This window comes from Parambassis ranga, chromosome 14 (assembly GCF_900634625.1).
Source record: "Parambassis ranga chromosome 14, fParRan2.1, whole genome shotgun sequence".
Classification (NCBI taxonomy): Eukaryota; Metazoa; Chordata; class Actinopteri; family Ambassidae; genus Parambassis; species Parambassis ranga.
Genome location: NC_041034.1, coordinates 6,456,405 through 6,477,623, shown reverse-complemented (window position 1 = coordinate 6,477,623; position 21,219 = coordinate 6,456,405). Strand labels below are relative to the sequence as shown.

At 40.9% G+C, this 21,219-nt stretch overlaps 1 protein-coding gene across 3 annotated transcripts in view; it reads left to right on the top strand.

The window, feature by feature from the left end:
• Nucleotides 1-316: 316 nt before the first annotated feature.
• fnip1 (folliculin interacting protein 1) overlaps nucleotides 317-21,219 on the top strand; it is a 29,298-nt gene continuing 8,395 nt past the window's right edge. Inside the window, exons 1-11 of one of the 3 annotated variants that reach the window (XM_028421130.1) lie at nucleotides 415-506; nucleotides 9,852-9,981; nucleotides 12,388-12,528; nucleotides 12,633-12,733; nucleotides 13,049-13,123; nucleotides 13,374-13,465; nucleotides 14,381-14,464; nucleotides 17,050-17,121; nucleotides 18,503-18,638; nucleotides 19,373-19,574; nucleotides 19,971-20,056. In XM_028421130.1, coding sequence (XP_028276931.1) covers nucleotides 415-506; nucleotides 9,852-9,981; nucleotides 12,388-12,528; nucleotides 12,633-12,733; nucleotides 13,049-13,123; nucleotides 13,374-13,465; nucleotides 14,381-14,464; nucleotides 17,050-17,121; nucleotides 18,503-18,638; nucleotides 19,373-19,574; nucleotides 19,971-20,056 — 1,211 coding nt within the window. Of the gene's footprint in view, nucleotides 507-6,729; nucleotides 6,819-9,851; nucleotides 9,982-12,387; nucleotides 12,529-12,632; nucleotides 12,734-13,048; nucleotides 13,124-13,373; nucleotides 13,466-14,380; nucleotides 14,465-17,049; nucleotides 17,122-18,502; nucleotides 18,639-19,372; nucleotides 19,575-19,970; nucleotides 20,057-21,219 lie in introns of those variants that run through there. The other 2 variants (XM_028421131.1, XM_028421132.1) reach the window with 2 other exon arrangements.

Sequence of the window (21,219 nt, the reverse complement as noted above, 5' to 3'; positions counted from 1 at the left end):
TTGTGTACCCTTTTGTTGTTTTAACAAATTAATTTCTGCCACTTAACAGTTTCATACCTGGGACTTTCGCGGATAATCTGACCATGTGTGAAAAGAGGTTAAGTAGTCGCACTTGTATGGGTTTTTTTTTTGTGTGAATACATTTCATGCTGTCACGATTCCCGACAAAACATCAACACGGCGAATCCACTGACCACGTGGTACGAGACCAAAAATATCAGCCAATCACATAATTTTTTGTAGCAGCATCGTCCGGTCCAACCAATCAGAAAATTGCAGTGAGTTACCAAGCAGCTCCTGTGACTAATGCCTGTCATATGACTGTGACACCCATGGAGACAGTTACAAGGAACAAAATTTGCTCCTGGATTTGAAAAGAAGAGACCTTCTGTACCGAAGTTATTTTGGTACAAAATGCCTCCGACTCTCTTCCAGAAACTTTTCAACAAGAGAAATGCTTTTTCGTCGCCGCCCCCGAGATGCAGCAAAGAGGATCCTGCTTTCAGGTACATATTGACTCTGTGTGTGTGTGTGTGTGTGTGTGTAACGTTGTACGTGCGTACGCCAACGTTATTTATGACTATCGCCATGGTGCCTGGAAGCATCACAGAGTTTTGTAGCAGTGAATATTTTGAACTCAGAGGCACTTTATAAATCAGGACTGTATAGTTTAGGACGTGTTCTGCCTGTTTGTGTGGTTAGCTAACATGCTATTGCTAGCTACTAAACGTTAGCGAGGCAGCTGCACGCGTTGTCTCGTGGGGATTCGGTTTGCTTCATTAGCCAGCACTTTTTTTTTCCTCCTCTCACTCACACAAGTATTCTTGATCATCAGGTGCTGACAATAAGTCAACAATTGACGCTTTATCTCTTTCTGAACTGCGGTATAAATCAGATAAAACTGTGCCATGATGGCTCAGAAGCGGTGTCCTGCTTTCTCCTTTGTGTCTTTGTGTTCCTCTGGACGGCTAATGGCTGTTAGCGGGAAACAAACGAGACGAGTGATGGGATAGTCGCACTCCTTTTGTAGCTTTAACTTTAAACTATTATAGTGCCGATAACTTGGAGCAAAGTACAAGTGGCTTCCATCAGTCCTGCCGACGGTGCTGCTGCACTGTCTCCGCGCCACACAGCCGTCTGACAGCAGTGGAGGACACAGTGTGCTCTGTATCAGTGTACATGTGATCCGTGCAGTCGGATCCACACCAAAACCACGCGTCTGCCTCCATAAACACAGTTGATGCATAACGTTACAGTTCTTGGTGTTCAGCAGTAATTGTCGGGGTTGCGGAAATCCTGTCGTATGTCTGCTTTACAGCAGCATCGATTATAAAGATAATGCTGATTAGTAGATTGGCGTTAATCAACACATAAATATATAAATGTTTCACATTATTAATGCTTTGAACATGTATGATTTTAGAAGATGTGCCGGTTGTCTTTTACGTAGAAAATGTGTTTTATTGTGTAAACTCCTTATGCTCTGTAGTTATTCCCAGAATCCATATGTCAGACATGTTTGAACAAAATGCAACATGCTGAGATATCACACCAGGTTGCAGTGACATGTTCAAAGTGGCCATTGCCCAATTCTGTCACAGCTGATGATATTGTGCATCCCAAGCCAGGGTGCAGACTGTTGTTTAAAAATGCTGTTTTGTTTGTAGTTGAGTGCAAAATGCAAGCATGAGCATCTGAAACAAGACGCATAGCAGTTGAGGTACTTATTTGTTGAAAAATCCTTAGGTTACATTCTAACCACCTGAGCATTGTTTTTACTGAGCTGGATAGAAGGACGCTCTGTACTCTTATGAGTCTCCCTGAGTGTGTTCATCCTGGGTCAGGGTCAGGTCTTCCACCAAGGGGAAAGTCCTTATTTTAAATACACTTGCATTGCAAAATGTTGCTGACACCCTACCACAGATAGAGGGAAAGTATTTAGCAGTGGACCTGAAACTTACCTTCTTGTGATGCTGCTTGCACATTGCCCTATGTCTGTGCCAGAGCATGCTCCACACTGCCATAAATGTGCCCTGCGCCCACTGATATAAATGCAGCAAGTGTGTGTGTGGAGCTGGCTGGCATCACTCCTTGAGCAAACAGGCAGGCAGCAGGCTTTCATGTTAACTCAGTGGTCAGCTGTGCTCTTCATACCTCTGGCATAAGCTCCCCATTCATCAAGCATGAACTGCTCTCAGAGGACAGACCTGTGAGGAGACATGGCTAAAGAGACTTGGCTGGTAGTAGCAAAGGATGCATCATTAGGTCATTTATTATAAGAGAAAATAGGCAAACAAAGATGTGTGCAAAAAGATAGGTTGGACCCAATTAATCATATTTTGGGTCAGAGTGTTTTTTTAAGGCTCTGGTTTGTTAGAGATCATTGCGTTAAAAGTGAAGCAGATCACAAAAGTTAGCAGCTGAAGAAGTTCAATCTGCCAGAGGCAACAACAGTGCACCGATACACCTTCGTCACTGAGTGAGTCCTCATCAGGACAGTGCTGCTGCTGCTGATAAGGACAAAGCCAAAATGCCGTGCGTAATTGGCTGCAGTCTGCTATCTCTCCAAGACCTTTATCCCACCATGAGGCATGCAGGAAAGGTTGTGGCTGACCACTCTCATCCTGGACACACACGTTTGAACGGTGCTCCTCTCTACACTTAACAGACATTTGTATATCCCTGCACAAACATTAGACTTCAGTTTTGATGCCAGTGTCCAACTTAAGCAAAAGGTTTTGAAATGAGAAGTATTAAAAAACTTTTGTTTTGCAACCCTGTTGACTTGCTTGGTGCATCACCCACCCAAAGCTCTGTCACAGCACAGCACTGTGCCCTCAGAATGCCACAGAGGGCAGGGGGTTGGCCGACCCTGGGAAGAAAGCCTAAAAACCCTCTCTTGTTTCCCTGGCTCCAGCACCTGATCAGGGACAGCATACTGTACATTACACTGAGAGTTTCTGGCCCATGGTGTAGGCCTGACTGTCAGCCAATAGCTTTGTGCTCCCATCCACACCCTGGCAGCCTGCTGAGGAAACTTCCGACTTAATCTGGGCCATACTACTCAATATAGCTGTTTGCACTGAGATACTTTTGCATGTTGTATTCACATACATTTTTACAAAAAAAGAGCATAGTGGTCCATACCAGTCCAAACATTGTGGTGAATTTAAAATATATCATGCAATGTAAACTTAATAAATTATGTTTGACATTCAGTGGAACATGCTGCAGAAATCTTCCTTTTTCTGCAGAAATGCATGACGTTGCAACAAAATTTTACACCATGTCTGAATTTATTTATAGGAATTTTTTCCCTTGATAGTTCAGGAGAAGTAGTGTCTAAGGTTTCTGGTTGGCATGGCATCCCTCCTCTACTGCACTCTTTCATAACTCGGTGTGTCATGTGAAGCTTTCATCAATCTCAAGCTGTCATGTTTGCGGGATCACATGGCTTTGCTCTCAGTCACTGCCACAAAGCTGCAAATTAGATAGATCTATGTTTGCATGTGCTGATGAAAGCTACACATTTTAATCAGTTGGAGTTTTTTACCTACGTGACCACTGTTCCCCCTGCAATTCTACTTTGATGTAATTTGTCCAACTTGCCCATTCTTCATAATTGTATTTTCATAAAAGTCTCATCCCAGCCTTTGTTTAATTCTCCTACTCTGCTTTTACTGAATGTTGGCTTACCTACTACTCAGTGTTCCATGAGTACATTACAGCTTTATATTGCAATGCTGCTTACTTGTGCGTCTGTTTGTGTGAATACAGCAGGCCTGCCAATGTTCTGCAAAGACAGCGGCTGTCATCAGGTTCCTATCAGGGCTATTTTAGGTCACCACACTCAGCCTTCTCAGAACTGCAGGGTCATGGTAAAGATATAGTTTTACGTAAAAGCGCCACAAACATCACACACTCGCAGTAGCATTCCGGTGAGTGCTACTGTGTTGGCCTAACATCTTTTGTTGGTCTTGACTGATTGATTAGGTCTTTCTACAGTATCACAAACATATTTTTGTGCAGCTTTTGCAGTAACAAGAATCATTGAAGTCTATTGATAACACTACTGCACGTTTCTTTGAAATCAGTTTCTACTTTCACAGCCTATGTACTACTGTACAGTCACTTTGAGTTTGTTCATTTTTTGGACTGATGAATTTCATCAGTACAACCAATTAAATTTATCAACAAAAAACGGAATGTTTACAGATGGTGTGTATCTGGGCTAGTGAAAGTCAAACAAGAAAAGTTTAATTGTGTCACATTACTTGATTAACCTACTTGCGGTCTCTAGACCAGTGAGACTTACAAAAGAAAAAACAATCACAAAGACGGAGGGAGGGGCAATTGTGATAGCTGTTATCTCTTTACTTTGAAGCTGTACAACTAATCATGATACATGCTGACCTCGGGCTGATCACTAAATTTTCCAGTGCGACACTTGTCACATTTTCACCACAAAAAGCAAAATGGACTATTTGACCTGATTTTGACATCGCTTACACCAATCCTGTTCAACTTGATGATTCAGTCATGTGATTCTGTGTGAGACAGAGTCATACACTCTTCACTCTCAGCACTCCCAACACTCTGTCTCTGTCCTGTTTGCTGATTCAGAAGTTGCGACACAGGAATAAGCGATTAGTATATGCATACTTGTGATTTGGGTAGCGTGAAAAAGTCATTTTTTCAATTGAGTTCAATTTTATTTGTATAAAATTGCATGAGTCAGTCATCTACTCAGTGCTTGATTATATTTTAGCTGTGAGTAAATTAACTCTAGGGCATTGTAGCATCTTCACTCACTCAGTATCATGTGATTGCTGGAATGCAGAAGTCCTTAATGCAACGAAACTACCAGATATGCAGGTAGTCAGGTGCTTTCAGGACATGTGGGTTTGCTCCTGAAAGAAGGTGTTTACTTTAACTTGCTATGAACAAAACATTGCATAGCTGAACAAGTGCAGCACTTGTATCGCAAAGCATGACTATAAAATATAAAATTATCTTTCTCTGCCCTATTTACACTGTCAAGTGACAAAAGATTGTTCTTTTAATTGTGGGTTTAATTTTCACTCCATACACTACATATGCTAATCTTTACATGGAAAGTTTCACATTTGACCATTTAGCATAATTTTGGAATGCATTTGGAGATGGTAGAGATACTTAAAAGATAAGATGAACTCTTCTCCAGGGTCACTCCAGTGACTCATACAGTATATATACTATATAGGTGTGGTATTTATTGAACCTTGTACCATGATGGGAATTTAACATGACAGCACAAAGCGACCCATGGCCTGAAAATAGTATAGCTGAAGGTTATACATGTGTATCAAATATGGAATGCATCATGCAAGGCACAGGGAGCAAGGTGATGTTAAATAGACAGTTGCCCTATAATCAGTAAGAGAGTGAGATATAGCTTTGTGGCATTGCTAGACAGTGGACTTCTCTGGTCACCTCTAAAGTCATCACCTACAGTGCAGCCTGCTCTCATGGAAAACTTTGCTTTGTCTAGCTTGTGGTTTGGTAGATCTCGCATGAGGAATCAGTGTTGGTGGTGTTAGTTTACACTCCTGACCTTTGTCATACGTCACCCGTAAGTGCTGTCTGCAGTGGGAAAATCCTACCTTTTTGGCATAGACGTGTCTTCTAAAAAATTCAAGCCGGTGGGCCTGAACAGATTCTGTTGTAACACATAGCCGGAAGAGTGTCACAGCTTGGGTTGAGAGGATGTTTATGTAACTGTCTCTGTCTCTGACACACACCAACACACGCACAGACGTTCCAGTGGCAGGGGAGAGAGAGCTAGGGCTCTTTGAGGTCAGTATAGGCTGATGTCAGACTCAACTGCAGTCTGGGGATCTAGATTGCTTTGTTATGACCTTCCAGAATATATCTTGAATATAGGAGCAGCTATGGACATTTTATGGACAAGTGTTGCAGTTGCCAGTGCCAGTATCTAAAATGCCTCGGATACTGCCTAAATTGCTGGATTGTATATCATTCAGCTCATCGTTCATATCGTGTACATATCTCTGAATTGACAGCAATGACACCTAATGTGGATTTGGATTTGGATTATGGCTGTAGTTTGATAGCCTTTAAATTAACCATTTATTCCCATCCAGCTATATATTTGTCTTCTGGTATTATAGATGTATGAGCTGATACGCACACATTGGAACTGGAACCTGGACTTTCATAGTATTCAGTGTAAAACTGTAGAGAGTGACTACACAGTCCATAAATTTGCATAAAAATCTGTTGTCTCCAAGTGTCAGACCTGTTTTACTTAAATGTTCATTGCTTGAGCTTTAAGTGTGCTAACACTATCCACTTATCTGAAGGAATAACTACAGAGGAATCAACATCTGGGGTATTTTTACTTAAAGGGTCTTGCATCTTTCAGCTCTTTGTTTCTCTGGTCATTCTTATAACACGTCTTTGTTTGGAGGACAAAATTTACATTTATTGGACAAAGAAAGATAGAAAGAAGGGGGAAGAAGGAACAAAAAGAGTGGGATTAGGAAACAACACACAAACAAATCCCCCACTGTCACTCTCTTATCACAGTGCTTTCTGGCTGTCAGCAGTCCAGGCTCGCTGCTGTTGCTGCCTCTGTACTGTCCAGCACACACAGTGTTCCTGCGATCACCTGATAGTCTCATGTTGTTGTGTGAATTTAGTTCACCGCTATTCTTAGACCCTGCTTTGGCTAGGAGGGAAGAAGAGAGGCGAGAGGAATAGAGAGAGAGAGAGGGAGAGGGCTGGGGAAAGACTGGCAGACTCGCAATGATGCCCAGGTAGGAGTCGGTAATATTTAACCTGGCTTACGTGCATCCGAGTGGGCATGGTAGTGTTAAAAGAGGTTTGAGAACAATGCTTGTTATTATTACTGTTAACTGTGTCTTCTGGCTGAGTGTTCAGCACAATGCAAACAGTCTTTATAATAGTAAGGAAGCCACGGTAGCAGTGACCAAGACTGATCTTAGTGATCTTAGACTGATACATGCTTGGGTAGAGTTGTAGTTTTTGGAGTTTGTGTTTTACATAGATATATGATGTCAAATGTGTTGTGATGCAAGAAGATGAATTGAGTTAAATACTTTTGTTCTGTTTAAATGTAACTATTAAAATTTAAGTTTAGGTCAACAGGTTGTTCAAGGTAATGAATACCTGTCATGTGTCTTAGAATTTTTTTACTGGTTTTTTGGTTCTGACAATTGAGGTCAAAGCAGTACAAGCATGTAACAGTCATGAAGTCATGTGCTGCTTTTATGAATGACTCCCCTCTCTCCACTGTCAGCGCTGTGACTGTCACAAGCTCACCGATGGTTTACTTCCTCCTCTGCTTTCTTTATGCCTTGTCCTTTTTTTTTCAAATGCTTTTGAGATGTTTTTGTTTTTGACTTTCTGGTTTCAGCCACCTTTGCTCTCAATATGTAAAGCTCTTTAATGTTAGCTGGAAATTCTTGTTTGCTATGCTTATTATTCAACTGTAACTATTCACTGCTTGAAAAGTGATATTTTCTTATTTTACCTTTTGTACGTTTTTCCTTCCTTCCTTTCCTTTCTTCTCTTATTTTGTTTTTCCTCTCTGTTGTGTGTAAAATATGGGGCGCACCCAATGATAGGTCAAATTCTGCTGAGTCTGTCTTAGTGGATATTTAATGCATCATCAATCATCAGCACATCAGCTTGTTTTTGTAATTTTATGCAACCCTTTGGAATAGGTTCACATAATTTATAAACAATGTTGCAATTTGCTCATTGTCACTTAAGAAAACAGAAAATGTATAAATTAAATACTCATGCAAAGCAGTAGTCCAATTGCAAGGAGGCATGTAGCACACTAAAACAACTGCTGGCCTTACACACAAGTCTGTGAGCTGAATATTGACCCAGCCCCATAGAATGCAATTTGAGCCCTTTATGTAGGCCAAGCAGGCATTACATCAGCCATTTAGCACTCAGGCTGGGTCAAAAGTAAGGTCTTCCCCCTTATATACAAACCAGGGGAAGAAAACTGAAGATGTGTTTTTCAGAGTGATCAAACGTCAACAAAAGATCCAACATCAGGGGTTGATTCATAAGCAGTGTACATCTGACTCCAACAAACTTGATATCTAGATATTATCTAGATTTACTCTCTAAACATTGCAGCTTGAAACTGCACAACAGGACTACACCAGTCATTTGGATTGCAAACCTCAGTTTCAACAAATAGTGCATCTGTTTTGGTTCATTTGTAGCACTTGTTACATACTTGATAGGTAAGCAACACTTGGGCTACATCCATATGGACCTTTTGGAGGCCCTTGAACAGATGGAGCTGACTGGACATTAGCTGACAATTTTAGGGTCTTTAGGCATTGGTCAAGCCTCAAGTCAGCTTGAGTCATTTGTTTTTGATGCTAAAAGACACTTGTTGATAGTACTTCAACATTTCCTGGATGTGCCTTGGGTTTTAAAGTTTAGAGCAATAGTAGACCTCTAATGTGAAGTCCCTCTAAAAGTGTTGACACTGTCAGCGAGGTTAGATAACCCTTCCAAATGCCAATTTAAAGTCTAAATTATGTCTGGCTGTTTTTTGTGTGAAAGTTGTACATTGCATTTGAAGATGATGAGTATAGGTATTGGGAATAATGCTTTAAATACCTAAGAACAACTTCAGATTTAGAGCATCCATATAACAACATGTGGCTCCTTTTTGTCAAATTTGCCAAAGCCTATTTCAAATTTTTGTTTTGTCTGTATTAGAGACAGATTATTTTAAAATGTTGCCTGATGCCCTTTTAAAAATGCTTTTCTGTCTCTCAAAACACTAAATGACTTTGGTTTGACAACTTAACACTGTGTCTGCAGCACATGACTCCCTCTTCCTTGCTCCCTTGCTCAACTGAATCATTTAGCCTTCTGTAATGCTGGTCTAAGTTTGACCCCTGTGTTTGGTAAATAGTAGCTCACATGCATGGGAATGATACACAGAGATGTTTTCTCTCAGGTACACAACCATACATCAACACAGGTATTCCCTGGCCTGCCAGGGCTTATTGACCAACCATTGATATGCCGCTTTTTGAATGTGAGCTTGTGTGAGCTATGCTGTAAGTCAAATGGACTTAACTGTTCCCTTTCCTCCCCTCCCCACCAACCCCTTTTACTATAAACGCTTTTGTTTATGGACGATCCCTGCTCCCCAATAAATGGCTATATTTAGCTCCAGCACCGTGTCCATCTGCCTGACCTATCTGTCTGTCAGATCAGACAGAAATCCACAACCATTATACACTCGGCCCAATTTTCTGTCATCTTTAATAGCCCATCGTAAATCAACCTGGGTATCTTCTATTAAATTAGCTATATGAGTGTCTTGAGTAGTGGCATGTTATCTGTGCTCACTGTCAGGGGTAGGTGGGCAGTAAGTTGGTTGGCACATCTTTGTGGTTCCCCCATGGGTTGTGGTATGAGATGGATGAATGGCAGCTATGGCATTAAGCCTGCTGGCTGTGCCATGCTCGCTGTGATGGGTGACAGTTTGAATAGTGTTTATATCATGCCTGCAGGTCCATCATAAATACATTTTCCTTCATGCAACAACGAATAGCCATCGTTCTCTGAATAAACACATCTTCATCTTGTTCTTACACATGTATATAAGTTGTTTTATTCACTCTTTCTTCCTATTCAGTTATGTATCAGTGACCGGTGGTGCCTTATTAGTTTGTCTAATACTGTTGTTTCCCCTCTCCCTCCACTTTCCATTCTCTTATCACCCCTATCTTTTTCTTCTTCTGTCCTTATCCTCTCCTCTGTCCATCATTGCCTTTGTGTAGCTGGCCGCTTCCCCAGCTGGAGCCCAGTCAGATCAGGCTCATAGTGTACCAGGACTGTGAGAGACGCGGCAGAAATGTCCTCTTTGACTCCAATGCCAAGAAAAGGGGCACAGAGGAATCCCCTATTACCGTAAGTAACCTTTATTTCCATTTTTTATACGTGTATGTACTCTTTGGAATTTTGTCTTGGTCTTTGGTTTTGTGACGTAAATAAGTCAGCTGAATGCATTAGTATAGCTGCAGGTCTGAAATTTTAAAAAAGGTTTCCTTGATATGAAATGAGATGTGAAACTGTACGGCGGAACATGGTTAAATTCCTGAACAGCTACACTCCTGTTTCTCTTTACTTTTTAGTCTTTGTTACCTGAATTCAGTTGTACCAATTTAAATAGCATATTTTTTTATGTGCAGAAACTAACCTTTTAAAGCTCAGACACTCAGACAAAATAGATGAGAACAGATTAGACCAGAGAGATGGGAATGTTAGGCACAAACAGAGAGGCGTGACACACAGCAAGTCATGTGGACATAAGCTGCACCCTTAACCTGCAGGACACCTCACTCTTGTTTGTATGAGTCAGCGAGTGCACGAGACTTGCTATGCACACACCCATCCCAGCCAGTGTGACATTATGATAGAAAGGTTTTTCTTACACTTCAGCATTCCTTATCAAGGTACGTGCAACAGTGGCTTTCAGCGAAGTCACTGGGTGTGTGGCCTGTCTTACAAAATACCTGCCAGTGCCAGCTGTTTTTTTTTTTCTAGCAATTGGTGACACACACAGCCATGACTGAATTCTGGATAACCTGCCTAATATTTTCATAACACTGCTGTGCATTCCTGTCTGACCCTGACTGGTTTGTTCTGGAGCTCTTATCTCCAATAATAATAGCCTCAGCTGACAGGCCATGTGTAAGCAGCATTCTTTCATCCTCACATGACAGCCTTGTCACTCACTGTCTGTCTCTCTCTCTCTAGTTTGGATTCAGACTCTTAACTTTCACCTCATTGTCTATCCACCCCCCCTCCCCATGTGCCATCTCTTCCTATGTTTCTCTTTAATTGGCCTTCTGTCTACTGTGTGCTGCTTTTCTAAATTAATCTGGCTATAATTATCATCTTCTTTCTCTGTAATCTGTTACAAATCACTCTATTTTTGTTTGCTCTTTTGCTGCATTTCCTCTGTCTCTCCTGCCTGTTGACTTCCATTATTAATATGTCAATAACTTGAAATCATATGCTCACTCAACTCTATATTTTCTTGACATTAAATTTAGGATTGTCTGTTTATTTTATACACTCAGTTCGCTATACAAGATAATGTTTAGACGAATGCAGTAACAGAGGTCAGTGCAGAGAGTTGCCTGGAATGGTGTCAGTATTTCTACTGCATTTTGTATTGTAAGGGCTTTGCCAGCAGCAGCTATTATCACATGATAGATGTTTTTTGTCAACTCAGAGGAAAAAATATTTTAGAGCTCAACAGTTTAAACACACAGTGCATGACACACAATGAGTGAACAGAAAAATGAGGAATAGAGAAACAAAAGCTTAAGGCAATGAGAGATTCATAGGGTGGGTTAGAAAGAGTCATGAATGAAAGGGAACTCAGGTTGTTCAGAAAGGAGAAAATGTAAGGAGAAAAGAAGGAATTAGCAGAGAAAAATAGCTGCAGGAATAGAAGAGTGTAGAGTAGAGAGAGGGAGGGCAGGGAATGATTGCAGTGCTGCTCAGTCACGAGTTCTCGAAAGAGTCATATGACTGGCAGTCACATGCTGCTGGACTCTGTGTACATACCTCACACTAACTGCAGCGGACACACACACACCCATGTGCATACTCAAACGTAGCTTGCTCTGAATCAGAGTGGCTTCAGTTGCATGTGAGTACCTGCTCTAAAACCACCATCAAGTAACAGTATGAGAGAAAATGCACATAGCAAGTTGCATAAAAGTCAACATCTACAAGTGTTTATATGTGCAGTATAATAAAAAAAAATCTTTCCTCCTCTTTCTCTCATCTCCCTCTTGTTCCCTCTGTGCTCCTTTCTTTTTCATTGACAGCAACAGTGGTTTCAAGTGAGCCATTACCAGAGCATAACTAAAACACACACACACATACATACACTCACACCCACTCCCTCCCCTACCTCCCTTCCCACCCAAATGCATTCCTCTTGAATAGGCTGCCAAGTTAAGAAGGCACATGACACAGGCTGATTGGGCTCACATTGCTTTTAGTTAGCTGTTTACACAAGTGCCTGTGGATTAGGTTTCTATAGACTTTGACCCTCTCAGTTTGATTCCATTTATGCTTTTTCTCTTAAAAAGTTTGCTTCTTATGGACTAGTGGAGTTTTATTTTCATGCCAGAAGTGTCAGGGCAGTTTAGTAAAATGCAAACACTTTTATAGAGAGAACTAGGGTTGCTACATGAACGGAGACAAACGTTTTTAAGAGCAAAATGCTTAAATATCTGCAGAGTTCCTCATTATATGTGTATTTCCTGGTAAATATACTTGTTTTTATGCCCACAGAATACTGAGGGCCAGGTGAAGATGTTTGGGAAATGCTGTCAGCTCCGTCCTACTGGAGGCAGCTGCAGTTCCCTGGACAGCTCCTCTTCCTCCTGTGCCTCTGAAACCAAGGAAACAAAGGAGCAGGGCCTCCGCTTCCAGGTATTGCGTATAGACTAGGTCTAGTCTGAAAAATGTATTTATACTCTGCAGTTATGCGTACTGGCAGTTGTATACTTCCATTTAAATGTTTCTCTCCTCTCCAGAGTTCGAGGTGTTCATCTGATGTGGTAATGCTAGGGGAAATGATGTTTGGCTCTGTTGCCATGAGCTATAAAGGCTCCACGCTCAAAATCCACCAGATCAGGTAAGAAAAGGAGTGCATGGATCGCTTTTGTATTCACAGCTTAAAAAGGAATTAACCTGTAAATGTAATGTCTTGACATTTTGCATGGCTTTTTAGGAGGGGATTGTGGGAGTTTTCTTTTTTTGTTAAAAGATGAGGATCCATTGAAGCCAGTGAAGATTTCTTAGGCTAAATAAATAAACTACAGTACATGAATGAGGGATAGAACAAGACAGAAGAAAACTGTGAATTAAACAAAAAGAAGTATAGGCTTAAGAGCCTGGACAACATACAAGCTGGCTAATGATCTTTGTCCCTGCGCTATCATCATATCAGATCGCCACCTCAGCTGATGCTGAGTAAGGTCTTCACCGCCAGGACAGGAGGCAGCGTGTATGGCAGCCTCAACACGTAAGCATTCACATGTTTACACACACACCCACACACCATGCCCTGCTTTCTATGGCTACATCTTCCAGATGCCAACAGATGCAGATATGCTATCATCTCATCTTTCTTCTATGAACCTGCACCTCTCTGTTATGGCCTAATTTTATTCACTCTTGTTTATTGCCCCTCTGTATTTAATCACATACACTGCAGGAAAATAAATGTTCATGCATGAAATGTTATTGTTGGCTTTCTGTTTCATCCCACACAGGTTACAGGACAGCCTAGAATTCATTGGACAGGACAGCAACACCCTAAGGCCTGATCAAAACACTGGGCCCAACAGTCTCCTAGGCAACATAGGTAACCCATAGCAACCCAGTGTCACACAGAACCGATGTCAGCCACAAATGATAGTCTCTCTCTGTTAGCTTTCAATTTACTTAAAAAGTATAAGTAGAAGGTGGATGAAATATTTGCTTTTCTTTTGATGTTAAACGCGGTAGATATGTGCCTAGTTGAACTCAAATTTTACCCTCTTGTTTAGTTTATTACACATTTGAACAATGGAGTAGTAGCAGATGTTGTTTCTCACAGTAAGATACTTTCACACTCCTGTTGAAAAACAAACTATGCTAGACAGACTCTGCCAACAGGTTTCTTTTACCACTTCTCCAAACTTAAGACTGGTCTTCGATATACAAGATTATTTTTTTTTTAATTAGAAGAATTACTTTATCCTCTCTAATTCTAATGGCAGTATATGTCTGCTGTGATGCTGCTCAGCTTCCCTGAACCTTATCTTGATTATTTTTTTCCTAGTAAAAATCAGTTTTTTTAACATAATGACGTTTGATTAGTTGAGTTATAGATTTTTGTTTTTTTTAAAACAAATGTATATAAAGAACTGTTGGCAAATTCTGTCCTTTTTGTGCATTTTCTCTGACATCCTCACAGAAAAGATGCAGTTGCATCCATCAGTGTCCTAATTAATGTACAATAACTATTATTATAATTTTATTAAAAAGCTAAAAAATAAGCAGTTTTCTGTGAGTGATACCAGCTTTCTTGTTTGTCTGTCTTGACTGACTGACCAACAGATGAGATGGGTCACAGTTTCATTCCAGACTAAAAACCTCCCGTAACTAACGAGATGGTCGTGCAACAGGAGGCACCTGGCTTTCCTCCTTATGTATTTACTAATCATGGTTCATGTTTTTGTTTTGTCCCTCTTCCTTCCCTTTCTTCTGTTCCATGTTTTTGTTTTGTGCTGCGCAGGATTTTCTCAGCTCTGCAGCCCTCGACGGGCCTTCTCTGAACAGGGCCCTCTGCGCCTCATCAAGAGCGCGTCTTTCTTTTCAGGTTGGCGCTTTAAACTGGCCGCGATTGCTGTGTGCCAGTTGCATGCATGTGTGTGTAGGCTGAAGTTGGAGTAGTAACAGTGGTACGGGACCTGACGCTCAGTAGCTGCATGCCTGTGTGGTGATCCTCACACTAGAAGTGGTTGTAGTAGCAGTAGTAGTAGTAGTAGTAGTAGTCATAGCATGCAATAGCATAGTGCATCTGCAAATAACTTGGGTCAGATAGTCACTGCAGAAATAATCTTTGATATGGATTCCAACAGACAGTATATGTTATTTTATTGGAGAATATTTGGATTCAGGTGGCATTCTCTGCTCTATTGCAAGACACTCCTAAGCTCTTGTCCTTTGTTTTGTTTGCAATTGCTACTTCACTTACCCAAACATTATTAACTGTCTTTGTGTTTTTTGGTTCATTTACTTTTATGTCAGCTGTAAGCACAAATATTACCTCTCAGTAGTGTCTGACCCAGGCCTGCAGGTGTTATCACGCACTCAGGAATGCATGGGGGTTCACTGGTGATGATGGTTGTAGTTATTAGCCGTATTTTCTTCTTTTTTCCTTCTCCATGTTATTCACTAACGGACTAACATATAGGCTGTGTTCGAAATCACTCACTCCCTACTCCCCATATGGGGAGTTCTATGTAGGGCACTATATAGTGAACTCATTGTGAAAGCATTTTTGGACATTTCGGACACTACTGTCGCAAATTAAATGAGCCAATCTCTGCTGGCTAAACAATCTCTGTTGTTTGCAATTATAATTTGTGCCTTTATAGCCCAATACACGTTTTACGGCAAAACATAAATAAAGCAAACTATAAATAAGGCACTATATAGAACCATATATGGTGATTAGGGAGTGATTTTCAAACACAGCCATAGTCTTTGACAGTGCCTGTGATACTTGGGCAATGCTTTCAGGCTTTATGTTTCATTTAAAGTTTTGTTTTTTTCAATCCAATATTGGCTGAGCTTGCATGCTCTTATAAAAGCTCTCTTTGCTCACATCCTTGGTTAGAAAGACTGCTGTCAGCCACTCATTAAGGATCAGGATTAAGGATTAAGGCTCCTTGCCTTGATTGAGAAAAAAGAAAAAAGATACTTTCTCTTTGAATCTTTTCCCAGCATGTCTATGTATTTAACAAGTTAGATTTCAGCCACAATTGAGCTTCCTAAATGCTTAGTGTGATAGCAGCAGTGCAAAATCATCCACCATCTATCACAGACAGTAATTGGATTTAACCTCAGAGCACCTTTCCTCGCTGTGGTACCAGAAATTGTGTTCATACCTGTACATGTTACACTAAATGCAGATGGTGTTTCTTAAAGCCTTGCCCATGTATTATCACTATTATTCTCTCCCAATGAGCTCTTTTATCAGCTTGATATTTTCTACATCTGACCTGTGTATCAATATTCTTGTATGTGTGCAACAGTGTTATGGTGTGGCACGTTTGGCTCAAACAGCTACCGTCCATTGTATAGTATTCTACAGTACTGTGGAAAAGTTTCGGGTACTAAAAGTAAACTAGTAACAATGCTTTTGTGCATGTGACACGTTTGTTGTGCCACTAAAGGTTGTTCTTTATTACTCCAGTCATTACTCAGTCAGTCTGCGACTGATTGACTTAGGACTGATCACCACCTTCCTGATAGTACTGCTTTTAAAAACCTTTCCACAGTACTGACTTTATCTGAATCCAACAGGCTTTGCTACAACTAATTCACTATTATCAATTACCAGTTGTAATCTGGTAACAGTTTCTGAGAACAAAGACTTTCTTTGCACCATGCCTCTTAAGCGCCATTAGGACACCCTTGCTTTGGCATGTAGCTCTGTCAGTTATGCAACATTGGAATGGTAACAGCTCTGTGGCACAAAAACACACACATGGACACGAGGCTTTGCAAATTATTAATCAGAACAATGCTTCACATTCAAATTATGCATTTGTTTTCACACCTCTGCTGTGAGAAGCATTGGCACTTTTCCTGTTTCACCCTAAAGTGTTGACAAAATGAAAATTTGAGAACATACAAATAGCCTTTGGGACATCCATACTATGGGCTCTGTTGTGAAAAGATGTATCAAATCTGTAGCAGCTGTAATGGATAGTGACAGTGGGTGAGTTGTTAAGCAACAGCCGGTTACAACAGTAGTGCTTTTTTGCTTTATTTGTCCTGCGACATCTTGTTTGTGGAGTTACAGAACAAAGGGTGCACTAACAGCATGACCGTTGATCAATTATAGGCATGTCATCGCAGAAATTGTGAAATTAGTTGAGCACCTGCTTGGGTATAATAATTGTTTTGCATGGAGGTACATTAACCAAACACGTATTTCCTATTCCTAATGTTATTTCTGCAGTTTGTACACCATTATAAAGAGACTTACTAGAGATTTTAAACTTGATGTGTTTAAGACTCAGACTTTGGTGTGACAAGAGCATTGTCAACATACCTGGTGCTCTATTTTACTGATCACATTGTCTTGATTCTGTAGTTTCTCTAACTTTTTCATCTTCTGACCCTTTTTCCCTTACCCCTTTGCTTTGTCTTCCTCCTCCTCCTTTCCTGTAGGCCATAGTCACCCCATGGACATGCCTGGCCGAGGGCTGTACGACGAGAGGGACAGTGGCATCGCCAGATCAGGTACGTTAATGAGACTAGGAACCAAAGCCTGGATTGACCTACAGCCAACACAGCTTTCAGTCCTGCGGCTGAGCTTTGAATTGTGCTTAGGTTTATTCTTGTCAAGACTAAATAGGTCAAGGAACAAAGAACATTCAAGAGGAACGGAAATAATTGGATTGTACTTTTATTTGTGTCGTCTTCTTTGCCTCAGACACATCATAGTTTCCAACCAATGTGTTTTTGATCTCCAGTTTTGTCTTGTGGAAACTTCAAAGCATAAAAGATGCATCTAATTTTTCAAGCTCCTCAAGTGTTGACCTGCTTTCGCTTCCCCGTTCAAGGTCAAGAGTTTGAACTGTTACAAAAGCACTACTGGTGCTTAAGCTCCAACTTTACTAGAACATATATACTCTTTAAAAATTCCTAGATGCTACATTTAATGGCTGGTTGGCGTAAGACATCTAGGGAAAGAGAGATGTAAATTTGAGGAGCTTAAGTATTTTAACCTGAAACCAGACAGAAAGATGATGCTGAAGGTTAGAAAGAGGGCGCTGAGCTGTTTACACAGCCTCGTCTGGAAAACCTTGTCCTGTGGAAAGTGACCTCTGCCCTCTTCTGGATATGCCACCAACCCCCCCCCCTTCTACAAACACCACCATGTCCCAGTGGTATGACTGGTACGAGGAGAATTGCACTTTCTGCTGAAACCCAGGTCACATGCAGAGGATTAAATATAGCAGCTCTCAAAACCTGCTACTAGTAAAAGAAATTTCTAAATTAAGCTTTGTCCTCTCATCTCCACTTTCTCCGCCTCCCCACTGCGGTCAGGCTGGATAACTCTTTATCTAACTCCAACACACAATTACATACATGTGGCTTTATAAAATACAGACTCCTGTCCTGTGTATCTCCCTCTCCTTTTATGGGAGTTATGCTGTGTTATGTAACACATTCTCATTCATTCTCCCTTTGCGGTTGTCCCTTTTTATCTCTGCACACACCATCTAGATGATCATATGACCATTGATCAGTGCCTGCTGCCAGGGCTGTAAATAACCCCATGATCAGGTCTTGTTTTTGAGTGTAGGTTGTCATTACGATGCTAATCCTAGTGTAAAGCCAGTTTGTCCAACAACTGCAGCATGTGACTGTGTACAGGCTAGATGATATTATGTCATATTAAAGCTATTTAGTAATTAGGGGCTGTGTTTGGGGAGAAGAGGAAAGAAGGGTGTGTGTGTTGGTGCATGAGGTCCTTTTACCATACACCATACCGTTCAGTTTATTTTTCCTTTGTTTTATTGAAGCTGGCTCATTCTGGTCCATTTTCTCTTCTGCCCTACTGTTCTCTTTATTCTTCTCACCTTCTTTTTTCCTCTCCTTCCATCTGTCCTCTCAGCTTCCCTGAGCAGCTTGTTGATCACTCCCTTCCCATCACCTGGCTCCTCCTTGACCAGCAGCTGTGCGTCCAGCTACCAGCGCCGATGGCTCCGCAGTCAAACCACCAGCTTGGAGAACGGTGTCTTCCCCCGATGGTGAGAGATCATACATTGTTCTTACAGATGTGTAGAATAAAAAATCATTGAAACATTGAACATTGAAATATGTATATATTTTATTTATTTATTATTTTAACAGCTATTTTAACCATTAAGTGATCATTGTTTATTTGCCTTTGTTTATTTTTTTTTATAAAATAACGAATTATGTTATTTTCTTTTGTTTATAAGTGGTTTATGTTGTCAGCTATAAAGCAGTTATAGGATCACGCGTACAAAGTATATAAATTGACATGTAGGAGAGGGAGACAAATGTTAGACGATTCACATTCTTCACAATTTCCCCTGACTCTCTTCAAATTCTTATGCCTCTATCCTTTCTTCCTTGTTCAGGGCCTCTGGCTTTTGTAAAGTTTATTCTTCTAGGACTTCCTCAGAATCTAGCAGGCGGCTGGGAAAATGACACACACTGCTGCTATGCACTAATAACCATGCTCACAAGCACAAACACACAGTGCTGTGACTAGACAGGATGCTGCTTTGGCCTGTCACTGTAAATGCAGCTGTCAGCCTTTAAGTGTGCTAATCTCTCAGGCGCTCTAGTTCAGCAGCACCAAAGCATCTTGTTTACCAGCTGTAACTGCTAAGAATTAAAACTCTCTTCACATGCTTAAATATTATTGTACCTTCAAGTAAATATGTCAGAATATTTACTAGTAAATAAATAAATTCAGATGAAACTGACACAACTGAAATTATACCCTGTTCAGGTCTGTGGAGGAGAGCTTTAACATGTCTGATGAAAGTGCGGGTCCAAACCTCGGCGTGACTCGGAAGAAGAAAATTGCCATCGGGGTCATCTTTATGCTGTCTCCCAATGCTGAGGAGAACAGCCGCTTCCAAGACTTCTTTTTCTCCCACTTCCCTCTCTTTGAAAGCCACATGAACAAACTCAAGAGTGCCATCGAACAGGTAAACAATGAACCACTTGTATTTGAATTCACTTGCAGTCGGTTTATACTCTAACTCCCTGAATCCCACAATGTGAACATAATTCTGCCAGTGAAATCTCCATCCTGTAGCAGTGACAGAGGATTAGACCTGAAATGCAAACCTTACACCCGCTGCAGCTGTAATGACCAGAGTCGCTGTCAGATTGACCTGTCAATGGTCATACTGTGTATATCTGCGGTTCTATTTACTGGTGTGTCTGATCTGTTATTGGCACCGTCACCGCTGGGCAATTTCCAGTGTTACCCGCCATCTTCCCCTCTCTGCTGCTCCCCGTCTTCTCCCTCACAAATTCCTCAGTTTGACAGCTTCGGTGCCAAATATCTAAAAGTGCATTTGTGTTGTGTCACCCTCAAGGCCATGAAGATGAGTCGGCGGTCAGCTGATGCCAGCCAGAGGGCTCTGGCTTACAGTCGAATGGTGGACGGGCTCAACGAGTTCAGGTTGGGCAACAACTGACACTGAAAATAATCTTACATAATTTATTTTTATTTTGAATACGCATGACAATACAATTATAGTTGTCATCATGTCTTACTCTTGTAATTTTACAGCAGGGATTATCCTGCAGTATAACACAAGTCTAAAACAATATACCATAAAATACTGCAGTAAATTTTACAGGGTACAGAAACAACCAAACATAATCACTCTCGGCTCTCTTAAACCAAAATGGCCAGTGACTTTTACTGCATGTTTATTAGCTCTCTGTTCACTAAAAGAGATACATCATTCAGTTTCTATGTACTGTAGCCAAACACTTTTCCTGGTTTCCTGGGAACAGAGCAAGGCCTCCACATCATGGAAACTTGAAATTTAAAACCTTTCCAGGAAATGAATCAAGTTATGGATGCCATAAAACAAAAACACATTTTTACTTGTGTCATTCATTTCGTCTTTATTCTGGGTTATAGTATTTGAGGTGCAAGCAGAAGGCACTGACAACACTCCAAAGAAACAACTTGCTTATCAGCATAGTGTAGGAAGGAATATGTTTGCCATCGCCATAGGGATCACATTACATTGGTGTAAGTTTATTTAAATAATATCACAAAATGCATATCAGTTCCTGGAAGACCTGTTGAAATAGGTTGAATAACAGAAAGGAGGAACCCTGTGTTCCCTACCTGAGTACAAACCAGTAGTTGTTGCATTGTAACTGCAATGCATGATGGGAGTTCTTGCTTCAGGGCTTTTTTGTTCAGTTTAAGGAAGCTTACTTGAGTTTTAGAAACTGCCACTTTCACTCCACCACTACCTCTCCTAAAGAGGGATGTTTTATTTATACCTTTTGACAAACACCAGTTCTAAGAACCCTGTCTATGGTGATGACATGAAATATGAAATCTACTGTTGTACTGTTGTGTACGTACTACTGATGAGGTTCCAAAATTGTATGTGTGCAAGGGTGAGACATGCCTATCACTACTATAAAACACACAAACATATTTTATATGCACAGCTTTCTCCACCACTACTTCACTTTCGCTACACACATGCTGGCAGCCAGTTCCCACATTGCTGCAGTCATATGCCTGTTGACAGCCGCCCTCAGCAACCCAAGCCTGCTGAGTGGCAACCCTATCTTCCACAGTACCTCAGCTCG